Consider the following 23,627-nt stretch of genomic DNA (forward strand, 5'->3'; position numbering starts at 1 on the left):
GACGGCTTTTTCGATGTCATTAACTTTCTTAATCACCTCCGACAATGCGTCGACCTTGGCGACAAGGGGGAGGAGCAGCGCAAACTTATCGTTCAGCTCTTGCAGTTTTCTATCGGTACTATCCGCAAGAGATGCTCCAGGCTCAGTAGCCATGCCACTCTTTTTACGCGCTGCCTCGCACGTTGAGCAAGCCCACGAAGACCTAAGGGAGTCGCCCTTACTAGGAAAACTGGCTGGCGTTACGCCAGAGCACTTGCCAAGATTATAGGAATACCGACAGAAGGTACACTGAACAAACTTGGCATCATCGGGAACTTTCTCATGACACGCCAAGCAATTGTCCATGTTAAACACCCAGCACAGCAGCAGCAGCGGACGTGGACACACAATTGCCAACTACAGGGCAGAAAGTTACTAACCTGCAAAAACAGTACATTGCGCTTAGGACGAGCGAAAAACGCGCCGTCCGCCGCAGCTGCTGTGTGACGAGTGCGCTGAATCTCGGTGTGTTCAGCCTTTTTAAGCGTGGTCCACCGCCGACACGTCACTTAGGCGAGCCCCGGTCAGGTGTCGCTGAGCTGTCGCTAGTCGTCCAGGCGTCGATCCACTTTTGCTTGGCCCGGCTTGTGCGCAGATGGTAGTCGCAGTGGTCACAGAACAGGGAATTCTGCAAAAACAGTAGATTGCGCTTAGGACGAGCGAAAAACGCGCCGTCCGCCGCAGCTGCTGTGTGACGAGTGAGACGTCATGTACGTTATTCTCTAGGGATCCACTCGGTTACCTTTAAAGGGACACTGAAGTGAATTTGTCAAGCTCCCGTTTTTGCTTGCACTGCGTAGACTGGCTCAAATTAGCACACTTTTCATCGTTTATCCGGTTGACAAATCGGTAATTGTTTTACAAAGAGCGAAAGAAGAAAAAGTACCATGCGCCGTTCGCGGCGGCCGCACCAACTAAGGCTGTGACGTTGGGAGGAGGGGCGCCGTGATTGGACGCTGCCCAAGGTTAGCAATCAAACAAGTTTCGGTTTCGGTTTCGGTTCTGTAAAACATAACCAATGGCGTTGTTGGATGGGCATTCTCAATATCTCAGTAATCATCGTACCGCGCTTCTGCCATGTTGTCGGCTGTAAAATGCTCCAGATAAGCCTCACAGGATGGCTTGTAGTCGTAGCATTCACTAGCCGAGACATACGCAGTGCATGAACGCCCTCCGCGTACCCGCAGACGCTCAAATGTCATGCGCTTTTCCCCCATATTTGGAGCTTGCCTCCCTCATGCCTGTATCGTAAAAAGCGTGTTCGCACCAGGCCAACGGTCTGTTCATTCTGGCCTGTGCCCACTGCCTGCAAGCAGTCGGTGCTTATGGCAACAGCACGACAACGAGAACTCGCTAGCGCGCCAGTGCCAGCCTGCGCGCGTTTTGTGAACTAGTTCGTGTAGCCATGAACGTTGCGGCCCAAAAAAGGTGAACTCAATATAGAAAACATCGGCGGAAAACAAAAAAGTTAACTTACAAAAAAAAAAGCACGTACCCGCGGGGATTCCAACTTGTGACTTGCAAAACACTTGCGCTGACATACCTAGCGCTCCAAACCACTCGGCCACGGGCGAGCGCTGCCAACCTTGGAAATATAAGGTATACAATGTATAACCAGTTTACACTTGTATTTATATTTAGCATTCGAAGCAGCTTAGGTGACTATTTGTTGTACTGCGGTCGTGCAGTAAGTGTCGCCTGAGTTTCCACAGTAGCTCACGTCTAGCAATTGCATTTCGTAGACGGAAAAGCGTTCGCAGATGCGTAGTCGTGCTGCTGACCGCTGTGCTTGTTCGCCCAGCGCAAAAAAGTGCTTCCCGCGCCCTAGTTTTACGCTGTACGGTAAAAATATCAGTTGATTTTATTTCCTTAGTACCTATATTGACTTCGCTGACTCTTCTCCCGCCTTCAAGAGGCCTTATATTTTCCTACTGGCGTACCAGCCAGCGAAGCGTCGCATGTGCGCTTGTGTGAAGCGACCTTGACTTGGAGCTAGATACAGTGTACAAACAAACCAAGTAACGAAAGGCACATTCTTCCATTCACAAACGTGTCCTGGCTTCGTTTCAACTAAGCGAACGAATTGCGACCAAGCAATTTTTTTTAACCTCCTTGATTGCGACGACCCGCCGGCGGCCGGCGGACGAAACGCTGGGCCGACTGTGTCTGAAGGCCGGGGAGCCGTGCAGTAGCGCAGCCAATTGCCAGCTCATCCCCTCCTGACGTCACACGAAAACGCCACAGAAAATGGGCGAGCGTAAACAGAGGAGGACAGCATTTTCGAATTAGTTTTTCTACTAAATAAAATCGAGTAAACGCTCCTAGAGTGGTCGAAACATGGCCTGGGGACTCCGGACTACAATTTGCGCTAGTAATCCCGCAATGTTTACATATCACTTCAGTGTCCCTTTAATGACCAGCGGTTATCTTGACTTCGCATTACATGCCCTGCCCACGTCTATTTCTTCTTCTTAATTTCTACTAATATGTCTTTAACACCAGTTTGCTCCCTGACCCACTCCGCTCTATTCTTGTCCCTTAATGTTACACCTATCATTTTCCGCTCCATTGCCCGCTGAGTCGTTGCAGGGGGCGGCAGAAAGTTAGACGGGCAGATGAGATCAAGAAGTTTGCGGGGATAAATTGGTCACAGTTGGCACAGGACCGAGATAATTGGAGAATCAGGGAAGAGGCCTTTGCCCTGCAGTGGGCGTAGATAGGCTGGTGATGATGTGATGGTGATGATGATACGTTATTCAGTTCGTTGTCCTGCCTTCGTGCTCCCACAATGTAATACTGGGGTGGGACTTCCTTTCCAAACATGGAGCTGTAATCGACTGTGTCCGTGGCGAAGTAGAGCTCTTCCCTTCCATGGATCCTACCGCTGATGACGCGCCCGCTTTTTCTGCCGTAAAACTGGTCCTCGCGGAAGAAGTTAGCATTCCTCCTCATTCCGCCGTCCTTACTTCTTTATCGCGCCCATCTCTGTCCAATGCGACAGTACTCTTTACGCCTTCTAACCTGTTCTACCAGCGCCGAAATCTTTGCTTCCTTTCTCCCTGCTTCCAATCCGCAACAGCCAAGCTACACTTCTCCTTTCTAACTACGGCTCATGTCCCTGCACCTTGCAACGTGGAGAGTGCGTCCGCCACATCGAGACCGTAGCTTCTGTTGTCGCTGTGGATTTTCCGGATGATTTAACAACCCTTGACGTCAGTGGACTCTGCGCTCCTGTAGCAGTGACACCCCCACCATCTGCCGATGCCTTTCTTCGCGCCGTTGATGAAAAGCTTTCGTCGTGCGAACGAGACCAACTCTTGCACTGCTACGTCGATTTCGGACGTCTTTTGATTCTGTCCAGACTGGCCTGGGGCGTACCACCACTGTTGAACACACCATCGACACCGGGAGTCACGCACCCTTACGACAACGTCCCTAGCCTGTTTCTCCTTCTGAACGCCACGTAATTGACGAACAAGTCGAGGACATGCTCCAACGTGGTGTGATTCGACCATCCACGAGTCCATGGGCATCACCGGTACTGCTTGTCAAGAAGAAGGACGGTTCTATTTGGTTTTGCGTCGATTACCGATGGCTCAACAAGATAACCCGCAAAGACGTATATCCTTTACCACGTATCAATGACGCCCTCGATTGTCTTCAAGGCGCACAGTTTTTTCCTTCAATTGACTTACGCTCAGGTTATTGGCAGGTCCCCATGGCGGAGGCTGGTCGTGCAAAAACACCCTTTGTTACTCCAGGTGGCTCCTATGAGTTTAACGTAATGCCGTTTGGCCTCTGCAATGCGCCTGCAACCTTCGAGCGGTTGATGGACAACATTCTCCGTGGACTCAAATGGCAGACGTGCCTTTGTTACCTGGATGATATTGTGGTCTTTTCTCCAGATTTTTCAACGCATCTCATTCGAATTGAGCAAATTTTGACGTGCTTAACTACCGCAGGACTACAGCTAAACGTCAAGAAGTGCCGTGTTGCTGCCCGACATCTTAACATCCTCGGCCAAGTGGTCTTCAAAGCTGGTGTCGTGCCGGATCCTGCCAAGTTGCGTGCTGTGGCGGAGTTCCCAAAGCCGACATCAGTGAAGGCGCTTCGCAGCTTCATTGGGCTGTGTTCGTACTTTCGCCGCTTCGTACGGAATTTTGCATTCCTCGTCGCGCCACTGACACAGCTCCTCAGCAAGGAAGGCAGCATTTCTGAGTAGTAAACGGCTTGCGACGATGCTTTTACTGGACTGCGTCATCTCCTCACATCTCCGCCAATCCTGCGCCCTTTCGATTATTACGCCCCTGCCGATATTCACAGCGGTGTTAGCGTAGTCGGTTTGTGGGCAGTTCTCGAACAGCGGAAGGCAGGTTATGACTAGTATGTGGTCTTCTACACAACTTACGCTAACAAAAGCCGAGACCAACTATTCTGTGACAGAGGGCGAATGCTTATCTGTTGTTTGGGCGCTTGCAAAGTTCCGTCCGTGTCTCTACGGCCGCCCTCTCGAGGTTGTTACGGACCACCACTCGCTTTGCTAGCTGTCCTCGCTAAAAGATCCGTCCGGTCGCCTTGCACGCTGGGCTTTGCGACTCCAGGAATATGATATTCGCGCTACGTATCGGTAAGGCCAGAAGCACCATGCCGCTGATGCCCTTTCTCGCTCCCCGTTGCCGCATGAAAATGAGCGACTCTCGACTACCGATTGTTACTTCCAACCACTGGAGATACACTCCATGTTATCTGAGCAAAAGAAAGATGCCTGGATTTCCTCAATCTTCAAATTCTTGTCAGGCTAATCGGCGAAAGGTGCATCTCAAAATCTACGCCGGCAAGCGTCGCCCTTCGCCATTAGTGACGGTCTGCTGTTTTTGCGCAAATACCAACCCGAAGGTCGTAAGTGGCTCCTAGTAATTGCGCGACACCTACGTGCAGAAATATGTGCCTATTTTCACGACGAGCCGCATTGCGCCCATGGTGGTGTACCCAAAGGCTACCAACGTTTGCGCCTGCGGTACTACTGGCGCGGCTGTACCGTTTCTTTCGTCAGTTCGTTCGTTCCTGTGTTCACTGCCAACGCCGAAAATCTCCACCTCGCCAAGGAATTGGACCTAGACAACCTTTACCATGTCCAGAACGACCCTTCGACCGCGTCGGCATCGACATCTATGGGCCTCTCCCTTGCACGGCAGCTGGAAACAAGTCGGTTTTGTCGCTGTTGACCACCTGACCCGATATGCAGAGACGGCAGCACTGCCGGCTGCAAATGGGCGTGAAGTTGCCTTTTCCCTCCTTCGGCACTTCATTCTACGTCATGGAGCGCCTAGAGAACTACTCAGTGACAGAGGAAGGGTTTTTCTTTCTGAAGTTATAGAAGCCCTCCTCACAGCCTGCGGCACCATCTATCGCACCACAACGGCGTACCACCCAAAGACCAATGGTCTCACCGAACGTTTCCACCGGACGCTGGGGGATATGCTCACAATGTACGTGGCATCTGATCATTCTGATTGGGACACCATCCTTCCATTTGTTACATATGCGTATAACACCGCCACGCAAGCCACGACTGGCTTCTCTCCGTTTTTCTTTTTGTATTGACGCGAGCCCTCTTGTACACTGGACACATTACTTCCTATAGCCCTCCCTGGTGACTCGGAGTGCACGCCATCTCATACGTTGCGAAACACGCCGAAGAATGTCGCCAACTGGCACGTTCACTAACCAGGGAAGACCAACATCGACAGAAGACACAGCATGACGAAAAGACCTCTGCACCAAGCTTCTCACCCGGATCACTTGTTTGGCTGTGGGTGCCAACGATTGCTCCTGGCTTGAGCAGTAAGCTCATTTCGCGATACGAATGTCCCTACCGAGTCATCAAACGCACCTCCCCTGTCAATTACATTGTCGAGCCCGTTGCCCCATCACCCGACCAGCGACGCCGTGGTCGTGATGTAGTACACGTCCAGCGCCTCAAGCCTCTCACCATTTCGACTCCCTGATCGCCAGGCTGGCTCTTGTAACCGAGCTCGTGTGGGTCCCGGCTAACTCGCTCGTGGAAGGCAACGTCACCACCGACCACTATGCCCGAGAACTAGCTAGCCGGGCCGAGGAAGAGCAACCGCACACCCTCAAGAGTTATAAGGAGATCGTCCGCCTATACAAACACCATAGAACGAGGCTTCCGAAGCCACACAAGCAACTAAGCAGACGGCAGCAGACGATATTGCGCCGCTTACAGGCAGGGTCGCTCGCACACCCGGCGCTTCTGCACAAAAATTCCCCGCATTTCCCCGAGGGGAAGAATGTGAAAGTGCGAATGCACGAGTTGAATTTGCGCGGTTCGGTAATGTTCGCGAAAGAGAGATCACACACACACACACAACTGCAAAGAAAGAAAGATGCATTTATTCACAGACACCTATTTGTGTTGTCGTTGTACTTGATTGCTAGAGCGGATCTCAGCTTTGAAATTTCGTGTCAGTACTCCTTTAAGCAGGTGCATTAGCCCTTCTCACGCCCGATTCTTGGCCAATCCCCCACGTGGGTATGTGCCATGTCAGCGGCCAGGCAGCGCGCGCCCATCTCCCCCCGTTGATAAGGAAGACGAGGAGATTCCTGGCCAATCCCCCACGTGGGTATGTGCTATGTCAGCGGCCAGGCTGCGCGCGCCCATCTCCACGTGCGCGGACATCGCCGGTGGACGGAGGTTCAGGGTCGCTTAAGACGTGCATTGCACTTAAAATGTACCCTGCAGAACACGACAACACTTGTCCATTCTGCCGGGGAGACGGCACTCTCGCGCACATTATAGGGGAGAATGGTGCGCGCAGGCACCATTCTTTATTTGAAGCTCAGTTAATGTTGTTCACTCACTCACTCTTTTTCCCCGGCGGCAATTGTAAGGATGTCCGTCGTCAGCGCAATTCAGGAAGGAGGAACCAGAGTATAGGCAGCACTGTCCACTCGCCATGAGAGGCTACGTGCCGAAACAGTAGAGCATCATCATCGAAGTCAAGTGACAACAATACACGGCAGCCGCATCGCGAACGCTTGGAAGGAAGAAGCAGCTGCTTCTCGCTTTTGCTCTCGGTCAATACGACAGAGCGGACTTCGTGCTCCTGATTCCGTGAGCTGACTTCGCGGTCTCCCAGTCCTTCTGCCTTGGAATAAATCCTCCTTACAAAAAATATAAAAAAATTACTGAGAAGGGCGAAGCAGGCAACGCCCTGCATTCCATCATAATGCAAATTTCACGAAAGTTCCATTTTTAATCGTTAAAATAGCGTAAACGGAAATAATAAGTCGAACTGAATTTGTCAACAAAAATATTTAAAAATGATGGGAAATGGGAAATGGCATCTCCACAATAATGCAGATTTCGAAAAGTTTCACATGTAATCGTTATAATAGTGTAAATGGAGGTGTTTGGTATAACGGAATTTTGAAAACCCTAAAAAATAAGAAATATATAAAACATTACGGCAAACGCCCTACACTCACACAACAATCCAAATTTTGCGAATGTTCCACCTTTAATCGCTTTAATAGCTATAATGGGATTAATTAGTTGAACGAAATTTCGAAAAATACTAAATAACAAAAATATAAAGAAATACAGAAAATGGCAAACCGTGATCTCCCTGCATTTCCGCAATATTGTAGATTTCGCGAAAGTTCTAAATGCAAATGTTATAATACCGTAAATAGAGATAATTGGTAGAACCAAAGTTAGAAATAAAAAATAACAAAAATACAAATAGAAACCGTACAACTGCAAACCGTATATTTCCACAATAATCCAGAATTTGTAGGTTACACTTGCGATCGTTATATTAGCGTACATGGGGATAAATGGCCGAACAGAATTTCAAAACACTAAAAAATATAAAAATGTAAAAAATGCGGAAAATGGCGAACCGTGTAACGTGCATTTCCAAAAGCTTCAGATTTCGCAAAAGTTCCACCTGTGGTCGTTATAATAACGCAAATGGGCATAATCTTCAGACAGGATTCAGAAAAGCCCAGATATTTGGCTGTAAAGAACTCGCGCACAAGACAAGCAGCATAAAAAATTCTGTGAATTTGTACATATTTTTTAAAGGGCTGTTTATTTAACATCATGGCACATACTATCGCACACAGTTCACTCTATTACGTTCCGTAGTGCTTGCGATCACTGTTCATCAAAATTATTCAAGCTCAGAGTTTACAATAAATGAATAAAAGCACAATGAATATTTCATAGACGCAATTACCGTTAGAGGAAGCCAAACCCTTCAAAACCTTCCATAAATTGAATTAAATTGTCCTAAATCATACTAAAGCACTTCACAGCGTTTGTACGACGCCATACGTGACGTGCTCGAACACTGAAAGGCCGCGGCAAACTCAGGGATATTCATAAGCGGCACGTTGCAGCGCATGTCCATTGGCGAGTAAATTTTCACGACTCCTTCTCTGTCGCCTTCGGGTCTCTTCTCCAGCGGCGAGCACCACTTGTAGCAGCTCGAGACGAAGAACAACTGCTCGGCAGTGAACTCCCGCTTGGCCAGCTTCTCGGAGGGCTGGGGTCCCAGGAAGCGGAATGCGCGGAGCGCCTTCACGATGCCCCCGCAGTCGGCAAAGTTCTCCTCGAGCGCCGTGTCGCCGAAGGGGACTCCCCTACCTTCCGCCACGTCGTTGTACAGGCCCCTGAGGCAGTGCAGGCGCTCGCCGAAGTTCGCGCGAGACTGCGGCGACCACCAGTCGTGGCGCCGGCCGCGTTCGTCGTACAGACCGAAGTCCTCGTCGAAGCTGTGCGTGATCTCGTGTCCCAGCACGTGGCCCAGGGAGCCGTAGTTTAGAGCGGCCGGTACGCCCTCTCGCTGGAAGAAAGGGGAAAACATGATGGCAGGCGGCATCACTATCATGTGGTATATGGGCACGTAGAACGCATTCACGATAACCATCGGCACATCCTGTTTGACAGGCATGAGCTTGGGACGAGACGCCTGCAGAAGCTCTACTGCCGCCGCGGCTCTGGCGCGCTTCATCGAGTACAGCTCCTGCGGGTAGCTCCCACCCTCCGGTGTTGCCATCAGGAACGAGTAGTACTCGTCCAGCTGTGCCGGCGTCGACAGGTTTTCGGGGCGCGCGATGATTCTGTCGAGCCTGGCGAACCGAAGAAGAGCCTGCTGTCGCGTCGGCCTGTCGATCCAGCTCAGGTTGTAGAAGCCGTAGCGCGTGGCGTTCACGATGCGCTCGGCCAAGTCCTGCGCTGCGACAATGTGGCCGCCAGGGAAGAACCACTGCGTGAACAGGTCCCCCGCTACGAACGTCATCTCCGACACCACGAGTACCCCGCAACGCATCGCAGAAAGCAGCAAGGCCTGCGCACAAAAACATAGTAATAAGCAAGGAGAAAGATGGTTAGAACGCGGACCACTCTCGCATGCAACCTGAGTGAAAGTACAAAATTCGAACTGCTTCGACCGTGTGGGAAGGGATAGACAACACATTCATGACGCGAGGAACCGAGGTTCCATTCCGACATCTGGAAGCGTTTCTCTCTTGAGGCGCTTCATGTGCGTTCTCTTTTCGTCGTCATTGTAAGGACGTTGTGTAATTTTTGCTTTCACGCAGTGCGTTTTGGCGCGACATCGAACACCATCAGTGCGACAGAGAAAGCTTTGCTTTAAAGCTGCGTCAAAAACGCGCAACTGAACGCAAGCCAGCACGGTCAGAGCAAACTTGGTGGCGGAACGCTTGGGAGAGATTGGAGACGGAGGGCTGAAAAGGACCACTCCGCACGCTTGAAATGGCTGCAAGCTCTCCTAGGGGTGCAAGGGTGTCACGTTTGCCCCGCAGGTACCAGGCCGCGTTCAGGTAGAGGCTCGAGTGTACGTGGGTTGGGTAACGTGTTCGTAGCCAATTGCAATTGCATGTTTTGTTGTTGCCCAATTTCTGGTCCGCTTGGTGGTATATCTGGTGGGAGAGGCGTAGTGTGTGGAGAGTGCACGACCAACTGGTCATGGGAGAGTGAACAAGGCTTCCTTAGGGAAGCCGAAACGCATTTTTTTTTTCCTTTTCAGAGAAAGATTAGGTCGGCGATGACCGTTTCTTCATGCGGAAAAAAATAAGCAATAACGAGGAAAACAAATGTACAAACGGGGCAGTGAAATGGCGTTAGGTCTGCACACTCTTGTTTAGGGCATCTGAAAAATTCGACACACTTGTTTAGATGACAATGTGTCATTGCAGATTATTCCATTCTATTGCCGTTCGAGGTATGAATGATTAAACAAATGCTAGTGAACGACACGTGATGCGTTTCACCTTGTGTGGATGATCACGAGCGGGAAGATGGCTGAAGGTTCACACATGAAATCATTATGAAGAGACGCATGATAGTAAAGTTTGTGAAATAGTGTTAAACGAGATACAAAACGACGATGGGATAAGACTTCAAGCCCGGCGCGATTTTTTAATGCTGTTACACTGGTGTGACGTGAATAATCTGAATAAATGAAGCGCGCAGCACGGTTATGAGTGCTTCCAAATCAGTTATTAGGTATGTTTGATGAGGATCCCATATGGCTGAAGCATACTCTATTTTAGGACGTATTAGTGTTGTGTATGCCAGTTTGCGTAAGTGTTCAGGAGCATGTTTGAGGTTATGTTTCAGAAAGCCAAAAGAACGATTTGCAGATGCGAGAATATGGTTAATGTGATCATTCCACCTCAAGTTAGTGGTTAGGTGAACGCCAAGGTATTTGCAGGAAGAAGCCTGTTCCACATGATTGTTGTTTAAGATGTAAGATATTGATTGGCGGAAAGCGTGATTAGTGAAAGGCATTAATTTTGTTTTAGCAAGGTTGAGGGGAATTAGCCAGGTGGAACACCATGTCTTTACAGCGTTTAGGTCAGACTGGAGAATGTCATGATCACAGTTAGAATGAATATTACGATATATTACGCAGTCGTCCGCAAAAACTCTAATATTAGATTTAACGCCGTATGGTAGATCATTATTACATATTAGAAAAAGTAGAGGCGCAAGTACGCTTCCCTGTGGTACACCAGATGTTACGGGGACTAGAGATGAGCTGTGATTTTTAACTGATGTGAATTGCATTCTGTTAGAAAGAAATTATTTCATCCATGTGATAACAGTCGGGTCAATGTTCAATTTAGTAAGCTTGTGAATAAGCCGACGATGAGGGACACGGTCAAATGCTTTTGAAAAATCTAGGAAGATGGCATCTACTTGGACTCCGGCATCTATAGAAGAATGTATGTCGTGAATGAAGCCGGCAAGTTGTGGGTCACATGAATAGTTTTTGCGAAAACCGTGCTGATGCTTAAATATGAGGTTATATTCTTCGAGGTATCTAATGACTTGCGAATGTATAATATGCTCTAACAATTTTGTCATGAATGGGCCTAGGACCAGCTAGAAAGTCACGAGTCGGTAACAAATACGTGCGCAAGTAGGGATAGCTTTATGCATGGAAGGTGAGAGCAGAAGTTAAGAGAAAGTAGCGGAAAGACACAGCGTAAACGAGGCCAAAGCAAAGAGCGTTAACTGCGGTAGCAGGCTAAAAAACTGTTCGCTAAAGAGAGCAAGAGAGGAAACGTCCTACATAGTTCAGGATGCGCAGCAGTCCAACGAGGCCTCCTCACGAAGTGCGTGGGATCGGCCGATGTACCGCGGCGCGGCTTGCTCGCTGAGGAGTCTCACGCCACGTCGGGTCCGAACACGGGACAGCGGCCGGACGTCAGGGACCGTGCACTGTGGTTGACGGCTCGATGGCCCAGCGGCGGTTGTGAGCCGGTGTTGCCCCGAACCGCGCTCTCTGGCCCAGCGCGTCACCAGATCCAGGCACGGGCCAGCAGACAGACTTCGGTAACCGGCCCAGCGGCCGACGGCTCTCCGGCGGCAGCAGCGGTTGAGACCCTGGCTTCTAGCTCCAAGCGATCACAGGGCCGCGCTCACTCGCCCAGCGCGTCAAATGCGTCCGCTGAACCCTTGCCGATTCGATTCTTCTCCACGCTCCGCGCGCTCCTCGGCTCTCTTCTTTCTCCTTCACGGGAACTTCATCACAATGACCCCAGGTTTAAGAAAGTTGTTGGGAAGCAACAACTATTCTATAAAAAGAACAGTCATTTAGAGGCGCGGAGAAGTTCCGGGGAAGCACGATAAAGTCCACAGTTCACGGCAGCACGATCAGTCACAATAGAACACTTAAAACGCGCTACGCACGAAGTTACAGAAGAAAAAATTCAAACTTAGTAAAGAAACAAAGTGACGTCAAAAAACAATCGAAGAACACACTATATACAAAAGACGGGTGGCAGGCGAGGATTAACCCTACCCATGTTGGCAGCCCCTGCATTGCCAGTCCGGTAGTGACCGGCTTCAAGCAGACCAGTGTGTCAGTGGCTTGACTCTTAGATCCTAAGATTCTGGCGTAGCCGTTAGGCGCCTCTGTACCAAGTTCGCGAAATTGTCATTGTGGTCTCGTAGTCGTTTCATTGTCGTATCGGAAGAATTCTTTCGCTGCCCTACCTTGGTGTTCTTGTAATGGCTGGACGCATCATGTGGGCGACCTTCTGACTTGTTAACGATGATTCGGGTGTGATGAAACGGCGGCGACTGAGTGACTACGTTGTTGTACGCGGTTTCACAGTCTAGCCGTCAGACCGTCGACTTGGTAAATGTATCGTTGGACATGCGCGATGACGTTTTGCTCTTGAAAGGTTCTGGGTCTGGAACTGGGTGGGTCTGGAACTTGCTGTACTTTGGGTACAGCAAGTTGGCATGTCTCCTGCTAGTGCCGAAGGTCCCGTCTTTCTTTTGCGTACATGATGCGGACAGGTTCCGCACGTTCTGACAAAGTGTCGTACGTCTCGACGCAGGTCTGGCCAAAAATACTCTTGCATAACGTGGTCGGTCGTCCTTCGGACACCTTGGTGCCCCGCCAAGGTGCTCTCATGGGCTACTCGAAGGATTGGTTCCCGCAGTCTCTTTGGAACGACGACTTGTTCAAATTCTCTGCCAGAGGCAAGCTGGCATTGGCAGCATAAAACGTTGTTGGATTGAAGAAACGAGTACCTCTGTCCTTTTGCCAATGAAGACGTCTTCCCCAACTTCCGGAAGCAACATCGGAGGGTCGGGTCTCGTCATTGTTCTTCAGCCAGCTCTTCTCTTGGGAAGTCGGCGCACCTGATTAAAGGCACAGTTAGAGGCGTAACCTTTCCCTTCTCTGTATTTGCGACAGCCGAAGCCAACCGATCGGTGGGCAACTCAGCGGCTATAGCGGCCAGCGCCACACGTGGGCCATGTTTCCCTTTGAGCGGCCAGTCGGGATCTGGCATGTGAGATTCCCCCACACCTGGAATATTCCCGATCACGACATCATAGATTAGCTTGTCCAGGCAAGCGGCGGTAACCTCGCCTACAAAGTACGGGGTCTGGACGTATATGTGGGCCTCTGGGAGCTTCTTGACTCTCCCGTCCAAGAGCATTAACCGGGTAGTTTTTCACGTTAACTGGGTTTCTGCGACCAAGTAGCGTTGGACAAGAACGGTATTACTACCCGTGTCCCGCAAAACGGTGACAGGCTGTCCGAATAATCGCCCTTCCACCACTGGCATCCCTTTCGCCAGGCAAGAATGTTCTTTTACGATGCCACATGAATACTTGGTACAAGCATTCTCATCGTGCTTGTCATCGAGCTTGATGCACTGCGGTTGAGCTTCCCGGGGCTCAGTGAGGGCACAAGCGGCAACCTGCTCTGTTCCACTCAACCCGTGTCCGCAGTGCTCAGCTTGATGCCCGTGGAGACCACGCGTAGCGCGACTTGCCGGTTCTCTCAAGGAGTTACGGCACTCTCGTGCACGGTGCCCTGGGCGGTCGCACAGAAAGCATTTCGGTGAAGCTTTCGTTTGGGCGTCTGCCGCGACTTTAGTTGTATCCCGGGCGTCATCGGAGACCTTCCCGAGGTTCGACAAGTTTTGCGCTTGGAGGAAACGATCCGTCGCATTGGCTAGTTCGCTCAGCGTTTTGCACTCGCGTTCTTTCAAGAAAATCATGAGTTTAGGATGGCAGCAGCGGATGAAGTGTTCCCCGATGATATGGTCACGGAGAGCCTCGAACGTTTTCTGAATGTTCGCAATCTCTATCCAATGGTCAAAATAACCGGCGAGTCTCGCTGAAAGCTGTTTTCCTGTTTCACCATCCTCCGCCCGCGCTCTCGTGAATTTTTCCTGATAGCCTTGGGCAGTAAACCGGAACCGCTGAAGCAACGCCTTTTTTACTTTGCCGTAGTCAAGAGAGTCCTTCGTCATTCGGCCAACAATGGTAAGCGCCTCTCCACTTAAGCACATGCTTACAGCAAGAGCCCATTTGTCTTGCGGCCATTGCTGCCCTGTTGCTACGCGTTCAAATCGTTGCAAGTACGCGTGCAAGTCGTCGCGCTTCTCGTCAAACAAAGGAAGCAATTTCTGCGGGTTGATCGCATTCATGGCGGCAAGAGCGTCATTTCCTGCGACGGGATTCGATGGGTTTGCACCGCCCTCTTGGAGTCGGATTCATAAAAGTAGCAGTTCTTTCTCCCTTTCCGCGGCTTCTTTTGCCCTTTCTGCAGCTTCCTTCTCCCTTTCAGATGCTTCTCCGCTAGCTTCCCTCTCAGCGGCCCTTGTGGCACGCTCCTCAGCTCGTTCGCTCTCTACCCAAGCCCTAAGCTCTTGACCCGAAAGCCCGAGCTGAGATCCCGCAGCAATTAACTTCTGAATGTCCATGCTTTCTAGCTAACGTTACAGGCGGGTTCGCGGCTTCCCAACTCCTTTCAGCGGATGTTAAGTATCCTGGCAGGCTCGCCACTTTTTGTCACGAATGGGCCTAGGACCAGCTAGAAAGTCACGAGTCGGTAACTAATACGTGCGCAAGTAGGGATAGCTTTATGCATGGAAGAGGAGAGCAGAAGTTAAGAGAAAGTAGCGGAAACACTCACCGTAAACGAGGCCAAAGCAAGGAGCCTTAACTGCGGTAACAGGCAAAAAAAACTGTTCGCTAAAGAGAGCAAGAGATGAAACGTCCTACATAGTTCAGGATGCGCAGCAGTCCAACGAGGTCTCGTCACGAAGTGCGTGGGATCGGCCGATATACCTCGGCGCGGCTTGCTCGCTGAGGAGTCTCACGCCACGTCGGGTCCGGACACGGGACAGCGGCCGGACGTTAGGGACCGTGCACTGTGGTTGACGGCTCGATGGCCCAGCGGCGGTTGTGAGCCGGTGTTTCCCCGAACCGCGCTCTCTGGCCCAGCGCGTCACCATATCCAGGCACGGGTCAGCAGACAGACTTCGGTAACCGGCCCAGAGGCCGACGGCTCTCCGGCGACAGCAGCGGTTGAGACCCTGGCTTCTAGCTCAAAGCGATCACAGGGCCGCGCTCACTCGCCCAGCGCGTCAAATGCGTCCGCTGAACCCTTGCCGATTCGATTCTTCTCCACGCTCCGCGCGCTCCTCGGCCCTCTTTCTCCTTCACGGGCACTTCATCACAAATTTACAAATGGTGCTTGTTAGAGAAATGGGTCGATAGTTAAGGGGTGAAGAGCGATCACCTGATTTGAAGAATGGTACCACCTTGGCCACCTTCCAATCTCTGGGTATTACGCCTGTTGATAGGTACTGTGAAAACAAGGCTGACAATAGTGGAAAAGTGGTTGGTGCCAAATTTTTAGAATTGCTTTGTTTAGGCCTGTATTGTCCGCTGAAGATGAACTCTTGAGATTAGTAAGGAGAGAATAAATTCCAGAATCAGTAATTATTATTTCTGACATAGAAGAGACAATGTTAGTGGTGATGGTGGCCAATGGTTCTAAACATTCACGCGTGAATACCGATGAAAATGTTTCGTTGAGTAGTTCGGAACAATCTGTTCCAGTTATTGCTGTGCCGTTTTGATCGCTAAGGACGATGTCAGGAATATGCTAGGGATAAATGACACGCCAAAAGCGTCGAGAGTTTGTTGTTAACATCGATGATAAATCATGTTTATAGAATTTTCTGCGGGTGGATTTGATTAATCTTTGATATTCGTTTGTCGCATGCTTTATACCGTTGCCAGGATTCAGATGATTTATTTTTGTCAGCTTGCCTGAACAATCTTTTTTTCTTGTTATTTAGGCGACGAAGTTTGTGTGAGTACCAGGGAGCAGTGCTATCGCTTTCTATGGAGATTACAGGGATGTATTTATCTATGAGATTAATAAGTGCGTTTTTAAGTAACAACCAGTTTTCTTCCACTGTGTGCAACAAATTGACACTAAGAAATTCTACTCCTAAAAGCGATAGTTCATGGTTAAGGCGATCAAAGTTAGCTCTTTTGTAGCACGTGATCTGTTTGCTGTTTATTTGCCTTTTGATGGGGGACATAATGAAGCGACCGGTTAGAACGTCATGATCCGATAAACCATCGATATGAGTTATTTCGGAACATATATCTGGATTGTTAGTTACGATCAAGTCAAGAATATTTGAACAATGTGTAGACCTTCTGGTTGGGCCTGATACTAATTGGGTTAGGCTGAAATCGTGGCAACAGTGGACAAATGCATGGGACTCAGAATGTGCAATGCGGGTTGGTAATGTTGCACATGTTATGTCTGGAAAATTGAAGTCCCCAAAAATGATGCACTGTCCTTTTCCTTTGCTCTTTTTGTTATTGTGTTTTGTTTTAATGAAATTTTGATTTATCGTTTCACTATTGTGTTTAGACGTATACCCTATGTAATACCCTCCACCGGAGGGCCTTTAGGGTTGTTTTGAAATAATAATAAATAATATGAATCTTTTACCGGACCAGACAAGATTTTGTCGAACCTTCGATTTCAGTAGTGTGTCGTCATGCGATCGAATGTAGCACGCCTATCCTTCGCAGACCACGCCCTTTGATAGGTACACAGGCCGTGCCTAAATCGCGAGTCCTCGGACGTGTTCATGGTCCGTCACGTTTGAACAGCGAAATCCTCGAATGGAGATCGGGGCTGTAATTGGGCACATTGCGTCACGTAGCGCTCACTAATTCACAAACAACTATCACAACTTCCCATTAAGAACTGCGTTGCAATGTGTCAATTGCTATCGTAACTCAGCAAAGCTAATGCAACATCTGATATTGTTGCTCAATGAGCTCAATGAGCTCTTTGGGTGTGTCGGTAGGCCTATCGCGCTCCTGTTGCTAGAGACTCGGGGAGATACACCTGACATTTTCGGATACAAGGGCTATTTCCAATCAACCGCTGAACATCGACTGCCCAGAACCCAGCATGAATCGAACAAGGAGGAGGCACAAGCAGCTGTGTTTGCGCGCCAAGATATTCCGCACGCGCTAAGTGGCTGCCAAGAGACCGTGGTTGTACGTCTATCCATAGGAAGAAAGAATGTGCTCCTTGCATCGTACTACGCGCGTCCTGAGCCCAGCTGCTAGCGCCGCGGTTCTCAAGGGGGCAAAGCCGGTCACCAGTGGACGCTCGATATAAAAAGGCAGTACAGAGAAGACCCCCTCCTGCGACAGGAGACGTCAATGCACACCACCAAGAGTGGGTCTCACATGGGCAGACCATGCCCTCGTAAAAGTGGCGCTGCGGAGCAGATCCTATGAGCTCTCGAAGCCTCAGACAGCCCAAGCCTACTATACAAGCAGTCGATTGGGATTCCTTCCGTGCTGCTATGGAAGAGTATGAAAGCCGTCTTCTTATCACTGAAAACTTGAAGCGCGCAGATGAACAGTTGAAGGGCGCGAAATCGAAGTGAGTGAACCGGAGAAACACCTTTTCAACCTCCGGAATACGAGGGAACAACTATACATTCAGTACCTGAACAATGGAAGGCGCTTTAAAGACCTTCTTAGGGTACAAAAAAAGGCGGCTCAAGTTCGACAGTCCGCCAAACGACTTGCATAATTGCGGTGGCTCGACCACTCTGCCTTCTACAGTGAAAAGACTGGTTCAAACGAGTTTTGGCACACATTTCGTACCCTGACGGGTAAGTACAAAGCCGCGCATACGAGACGCAACATTTATCTGACAACCAGCATTCTCCTCTGAAGAATTCCAGAAAGAGGTGGCTGGCACGTTTTTCTCGCGACCCAAAATTATTCCGTCCTGGCTATCTATCAACGGAAACCACCAGAGAATGATGATGGCCAAAATGCGCCGTTTACTCGACAAAAAATGGCAATAGCGCTGGAGGTGGTCATAGTGAACAGCGCCCCTGCCAAAGATGGCATAACACGGCGCATGTTTCAGAACGTGGATGAAGACGCCAAAATGCAGCTGTTGTTGAAACTACACGCTGTGTGGATGTCCGGTGAGCTGCTAGTCGACTGGAAGCACTCCGTGGTTTAGCCAATTCCTAAGGCAGGAAAAAGTATGAAAAATATCAACATACGGCCTATCTCCCTGACTTCAGAACTTTGAAAGCTACTTCAGTGCATGGTTCTCACGTAGTGAACCTACATTATTGAGCACGCAGGAGCAGAGCCGTGATACGACGCAGAGCAAACTGGGTTTCGCCCTAGTCATTGCACCCACGACGTCCTGCTGCCCCTTCGTAACTTGACCGGCAAGAGGCGCCGACATGGAACAAAGATCCCCGGCGTGATCGTTGCAGTCGACCTCAAGAAGGCTTTCAATACCGTCCGACACAGCGCCATTGCCAAAGCTCTCCGTGGCTGTGGTACGGGTGCGCGCATGATTAATTTCGTTAAGAGCTTTTTGGATGGCCGCACTCTTGAAATTCGAATTGACCTAAACCATTCCCGCATCTTCACCAATACCAGTGGTGTACCGCAAGGAGCCATCCTCTCGCCTACACTGTTTAACCTAGTGATGCGAAAAATGGCAGAAGAACTTCGCAATATTCCACGCCTGCAGCATACCATGTATGACGATGGCATCACCGTTTCGGTTGACCCCCTATGTACTACGCTCAACACAGCACGTAATTGACTCAATTAATCTAGGACTTGATCTACTGACAGGCGCCTTCCCCCGACTGGAATGAGTCCGTATCCTGAAAAGACAAAATACCTCGTCATTGGCGGGCACGCACAAGTACAATTAACGCTGAATGGTCAACCCATCGAGGGTGCTGCCGACAGGTTGCCTCGGATACTTGGCGTGCCACTCCACGAATACGGATGGGCCAGCGAGCGGATCCGTGAGATCCCATATGTTTGGATGCAGCAGCTTCATATCATTAAGAGAATTAGAGGCCGCTTCGGCGGGGCAACTGCGCAGGTCCTGCGCACACTTACGCAGGCCCTGCTGGTTTCCACGGCGTGCTAAGGCGCTCCATGCTTTCCCCTTACGAAGACACAATTTGACCGACTGGAGACATTACAGCACGAAAGGCTGAGGGTAATTACTGGTTTATCTCGGCTTATCCCCGCGGAAGAATTCCACCGCCATTCAGAGCTGCCCCCACTCCGCGCTATTACAAGGTACAAGGCCGGAGGCCACAACAGGAGACGCGCGGCAACCAGCGCAGGGCAGCTTGTGCAAAACTTGGCTTCCGGTCTGACCGCCTCGCTTTCCCAGCAACTACCGCCTGTTAGAGCCCCTTGGGAAGACATCTTGGTTCGTGTGCCAAAGCCTCTTTCTCGCTTCCGCGGCCGTAACCATAATCACTATGAGCGCGCAGCCGCTGCTGCACGCGCTGACCTCCAAAGCGGCGCCATCTTAACTACAGGGGTCCTGAATAAGACAACATTGCGCGCGTCACTCTCGTGTATTGGCTGCCCAATGCCCACGTCCCGCACAATTCAGTTTCTTCGCTCGCCTAGCCCGTGTCGTACGCGCCTCGAAACAGTAATTCGCACTGTGGAGCATATTGAGACAACTTACAGCGCCGGTGACAACCACCAATTTACACTATTCACGCACAGCCACGAAGCTCTCGATCGACTTGGATAGACCCCATACGTCGGAACCACCTGCGATCTTATCAAGACTATCTGTTGCAGGCTGCTGAACACACGCAATGAAGTCACTCGGGTAGATTGGGTACCGCGACACGTAGGCGGGATCCGCAGCGACCCCGCTTACGCTTGCGCGAGCGAGCACGTTCAACTCCGCTCCAACCCGGCGTTACACGTTCCATTCGCACAATACGTCCCCGACCCCTCAGAAGCCAATGCTGCAGCCAGGCACGCGTCCAAGCAGTCGCTGTGGAATTTGGTTCCACCCGACCCCGCTATTTTGCCCGTTGGATTGCCCTGTGGTGCACAAGAGCTCCTGCACAAGGCACAGGCTCGTGCCGCCTTCACCGATGATGTGCTGGCCAAAAGGCGTGCCTATGTGCCAAAACGTCTCCAGCCCGTCGTCCAGCATCAGCAACCTTGGACGCTGTTGCCTTCACCTCCTGCTCCACAGGAGCCACGCCCACTGTACACCACATGTTTTGGGAGTGCCCCGGCCTCCAAACGCTTCGAATAAAGTGTCTCCCCTCCACCCTCCCCGGAGTCCAGCAGCTTGAAGACTGGACAACGCCCCTGCAACCTGCTACTTCACGGCAGACGCTTCGTTCTCTGTGGGAGTTCGAGCGCTCCTCAGGCGTCGACCTAAGATGTAACCTTTAAACCTCCCGCCCAACTTCCTTCATTCCCCAAGCCGATCGACGTGTCCGCTCTAACTAATAAAGTTTGTTTATGTTATGTTGAGATTAAAGGAACACTGAAAGAAATTTGTCAAGCTCCCGTTTTTGCGTAGACTGGCTCAAATTAACACACTTTAAATCGTTTATCCGGTTGATAAGTCGGCAATTATTTTATAAAGCCCGAAAGAAGACAAATTACCATGCGCGGTCTGCGGAGGCCGCACCAACTAACGGCTGTGACGTCGGTAGGTGGTGTACCGTGATTGGACGATGCCCAAAATTAGCATTCAAACAAGTTTCGGCTTCGGTTCTACAAAACAACATGCTTGACACCCGACGTTCTCGTCGGATGGGCATTCTCGATATCTCAATAATCGTCATTCCGCCTTCTGCCATGTTGTCGGCTGTAAAGTGCCTAAGATAAGCCTCCCAGGACGGCTTGAAATCGTAGCAATCAATAGCCGAGGCCTACGCAGTGGATGAACGCCCTCCGCGTCACCGCAGACGCTCAAATGCCCTGCGATTTTCCCCCATATTTGGAGCTTGCTTCACACATTCCTGTATCGTAAAAAGCGTGTTCGCACCAAGCCAAGGGTCTGCTGATTCTGGCGTGTGCCCCACTGCCCGCAAGCAGTCGTTTGCTTATGGCAACAGCACGCCAAGGAGAGCTCACTAGCGCGTCAGCGTCTGTCTGCGCGCATTCTGCGAACTCGCTCGTGCAGCAGTGAACGCTACGGCCCAAAAATGGTGAACTCAGTATAAAAATATCGGCCGAAAACGAAACTTACAAAAAAATAATGTACCCTTGGGGATTCGAACTTGCGACTTGCTAAGTCACATACCTAGCACCCGAAAGCAGTGGACCACAGGCCTTTTTTTCCTTATTACCTGCTTGGCAACAGCACTAAACGCACTGCAGAGAACCCAAATTAGTAGCTCCAGCCACCATTCCGCCGAAGGGGATCACTTAAAACATCTTAAACTGCGCTAGACCATCCAGAATGGGTAACCACTCAGGTTCTACCAGCATCACTCATAATAAATACCGCTTTCAATCCCGCACTGTGCGAGCATCCTTTCCGGCATTTTGAACTGCTATGCGAGTTTTCCACATAAAATGCAGACTAAGTGCCATGAAGATATCACAGGGCACGCCCTCCACCATTGTTTAGTGGCAAAAAGCGAATGCCATTAGGCGTTAATGATAGGTCTTTTTTCAAGGTTCATTGGAAGATGTCCCACTGGAACACCGCATCCCAACAGTCCAGAAAGATGTGCTCAATTATTTCAAGCTTTTTGCATAAACGACAGTTCAGTGTTCATGGGTGCACATATATTCCTTTTTCCTGGAGCCAGGGTTTTACCGGTAGCGAGCCGCTATGAAGTTTGAAGAAGGAAGGTTTAACGGATGAACGCACTGGCATTCGTTTCACTCTTTTTAAAACACCTTTTCCTGAACCTACTGCATACAACTGACGATAAACCGGAACAGGTAGACGCACACCAATCATATCATTTTACAAACGCTTCCGCGGTACACTACTCAAATACTCCGAGGAAAGCCTAACCCTCAAAATCCTAAAACATCCACGACTTCGCGCACGAAACCACGCACACATACACATCGGAAATCAGAAGTTGCCAAGACTACCAGCGTGGGAAATATAAGTTATATAATGTACAACCAGTTTACAGTATTATTTAGTTTTATCATTTCAAGCAGCTTAGGTGAATATTTATTGTATTTATAGCGCTCGTGCAGTAAGCGTCGCCAAAATTTCCAAAATATATCACGTCTAGAAATTACATTTCTTAGACGCAAAAGCGCTCGCAGATGTATGGTCGTTCTGCTGACCGCTGTGCTCGTTCACCCATCGCAAAAAAAGTGCTTCCTGCTCCCTAATTTTACGCTGTACTGTAAAGGTTTCATTTTACTTCCTTAGTACCTATATTGACTTCGCTAACTCTTCCCCCGCCCACAGCCGGGTCTTGCCTACAAGTGGCCTTAGATTTTCCCACTAGCGTACCAGTCAACGAACCGTCGCATGTGCGCTTGTGCAGCGCTTGTGTCGAGCGACCTGGATTTCTGAAAAACTGGCGAGTCTTCTGAAAAACTGGCTTCTGAAAAACTGCTTCTGAAAAACTGGCGAGTCGGATCTAAGCATTTTTGAGTTCAGCATGCCTGAAGACTACCGTAGAATTCGCCATACAGAATTCGCCATACATTCGCCATACCTGACCCAGAGGTGGGGTGCACTCACCGCCAAGCCGTCATCGTTGACCTGCGTCCTGCTCATCGCGATGGAGGCATCGATGGAGAGGCTGCGTGCCAGCATGAGTGCTGCGTAGCCGCGCAGCGTCTCCGACTCCCGCTCCGCCCACAGCAGGCGTCCGAGCAGGCGCAGGTGCGGGCCCTGCGTCACCACCAGCTCGTCCTCTTCGGAGAGCGTGCTGTTGAGGACGCGGTTGCAGGCGTCTAGCAGCGCCCCGCCGGGGAAGAACTCTGTCGCCGTGCTGTTCAGGTCGGCGAAGCGCACAAACGTTTCGGTGAAGTTGGGCCGCTGCTCGAGGAATGACGTGCCCAGGGCGACGGTCATCACCATGTTGTCCAGCGACACCAGACGCTCGACCATCTTCGGGTCCGGCTGCCTGCAAGGTAGATGGAAAACAATTGCGTTAGCCCCCGCAAAGTTAGAGAATATGATTTGGAAAAAGTGGACACACGACAGAAACAATCTCAATTAGGCATGTTAATTACGTTCCGGCAGGTGGACTTTAACTTCACAAACCCAGGTACAGACGAAGCTCACGCTGCTATTACGAACGCGACAGCGAGGACGAGGAAAGTGTTGGGGCAATGTCGTCTCTACCTATCGGCCCCTGGCGGCGGAGTAGAGAGAAAGCAAGGAAGATCAAAAGTACACCGGAGAGCGGCTCGG

The 23,627-nt window shown here is 50.3% G+C and overlaps 1 protein-coding gene across 1 annotated transcript in view; it reads right to left on the minus strand.

The window, feature by feature from the left end:
- Positions 1-8,253: 8,253 nt before the first annotated feature.
- LOC144167833 (neprilysin-3-like) overlaps positions 8,254-23,627 on the minus strand; it is a 193,218-nt gene continuing 177,844 nt past the window's right edge. Inside the window, exons 8-9 of the mRNA XM_077696993.1 lie at positions 22,944-23,337; positions 8,254-9,416 (exon numbers count right to left, since the gene is read on the minus strand). Of these exons, the coding sequence (XP_077553119.1) occupies positions 8,367-9,416; positions 22,944-23,337 (1,444 nt within the window). The 3' untranslated portion in view covers positions 8,254-8,366. The remainder of the gene's footprint in view (positions 9,417-22,943; positions 23,338-23,627) is intronic.

This window comes from Haemaphysalis longicornis, unplaced genomic scaffold (genome assembly GCF_048455015.1).
Source record: "Haemaphysalis longicornis isolate Haplotype H1 unplaced genomic scaffold, Haemaphysalis longicornis Haplotype H1 scaffold_2, whole genome shotgun sequence".
In the NCBI taxonomy this organism is placed as follows: domain Eukaryota; kingdom Metazoa; phylum Arthropoda; class Arachnida; order Ixodida; family Ixodidae; genus Haemaphysalis; species Haemaphysalis longicornis.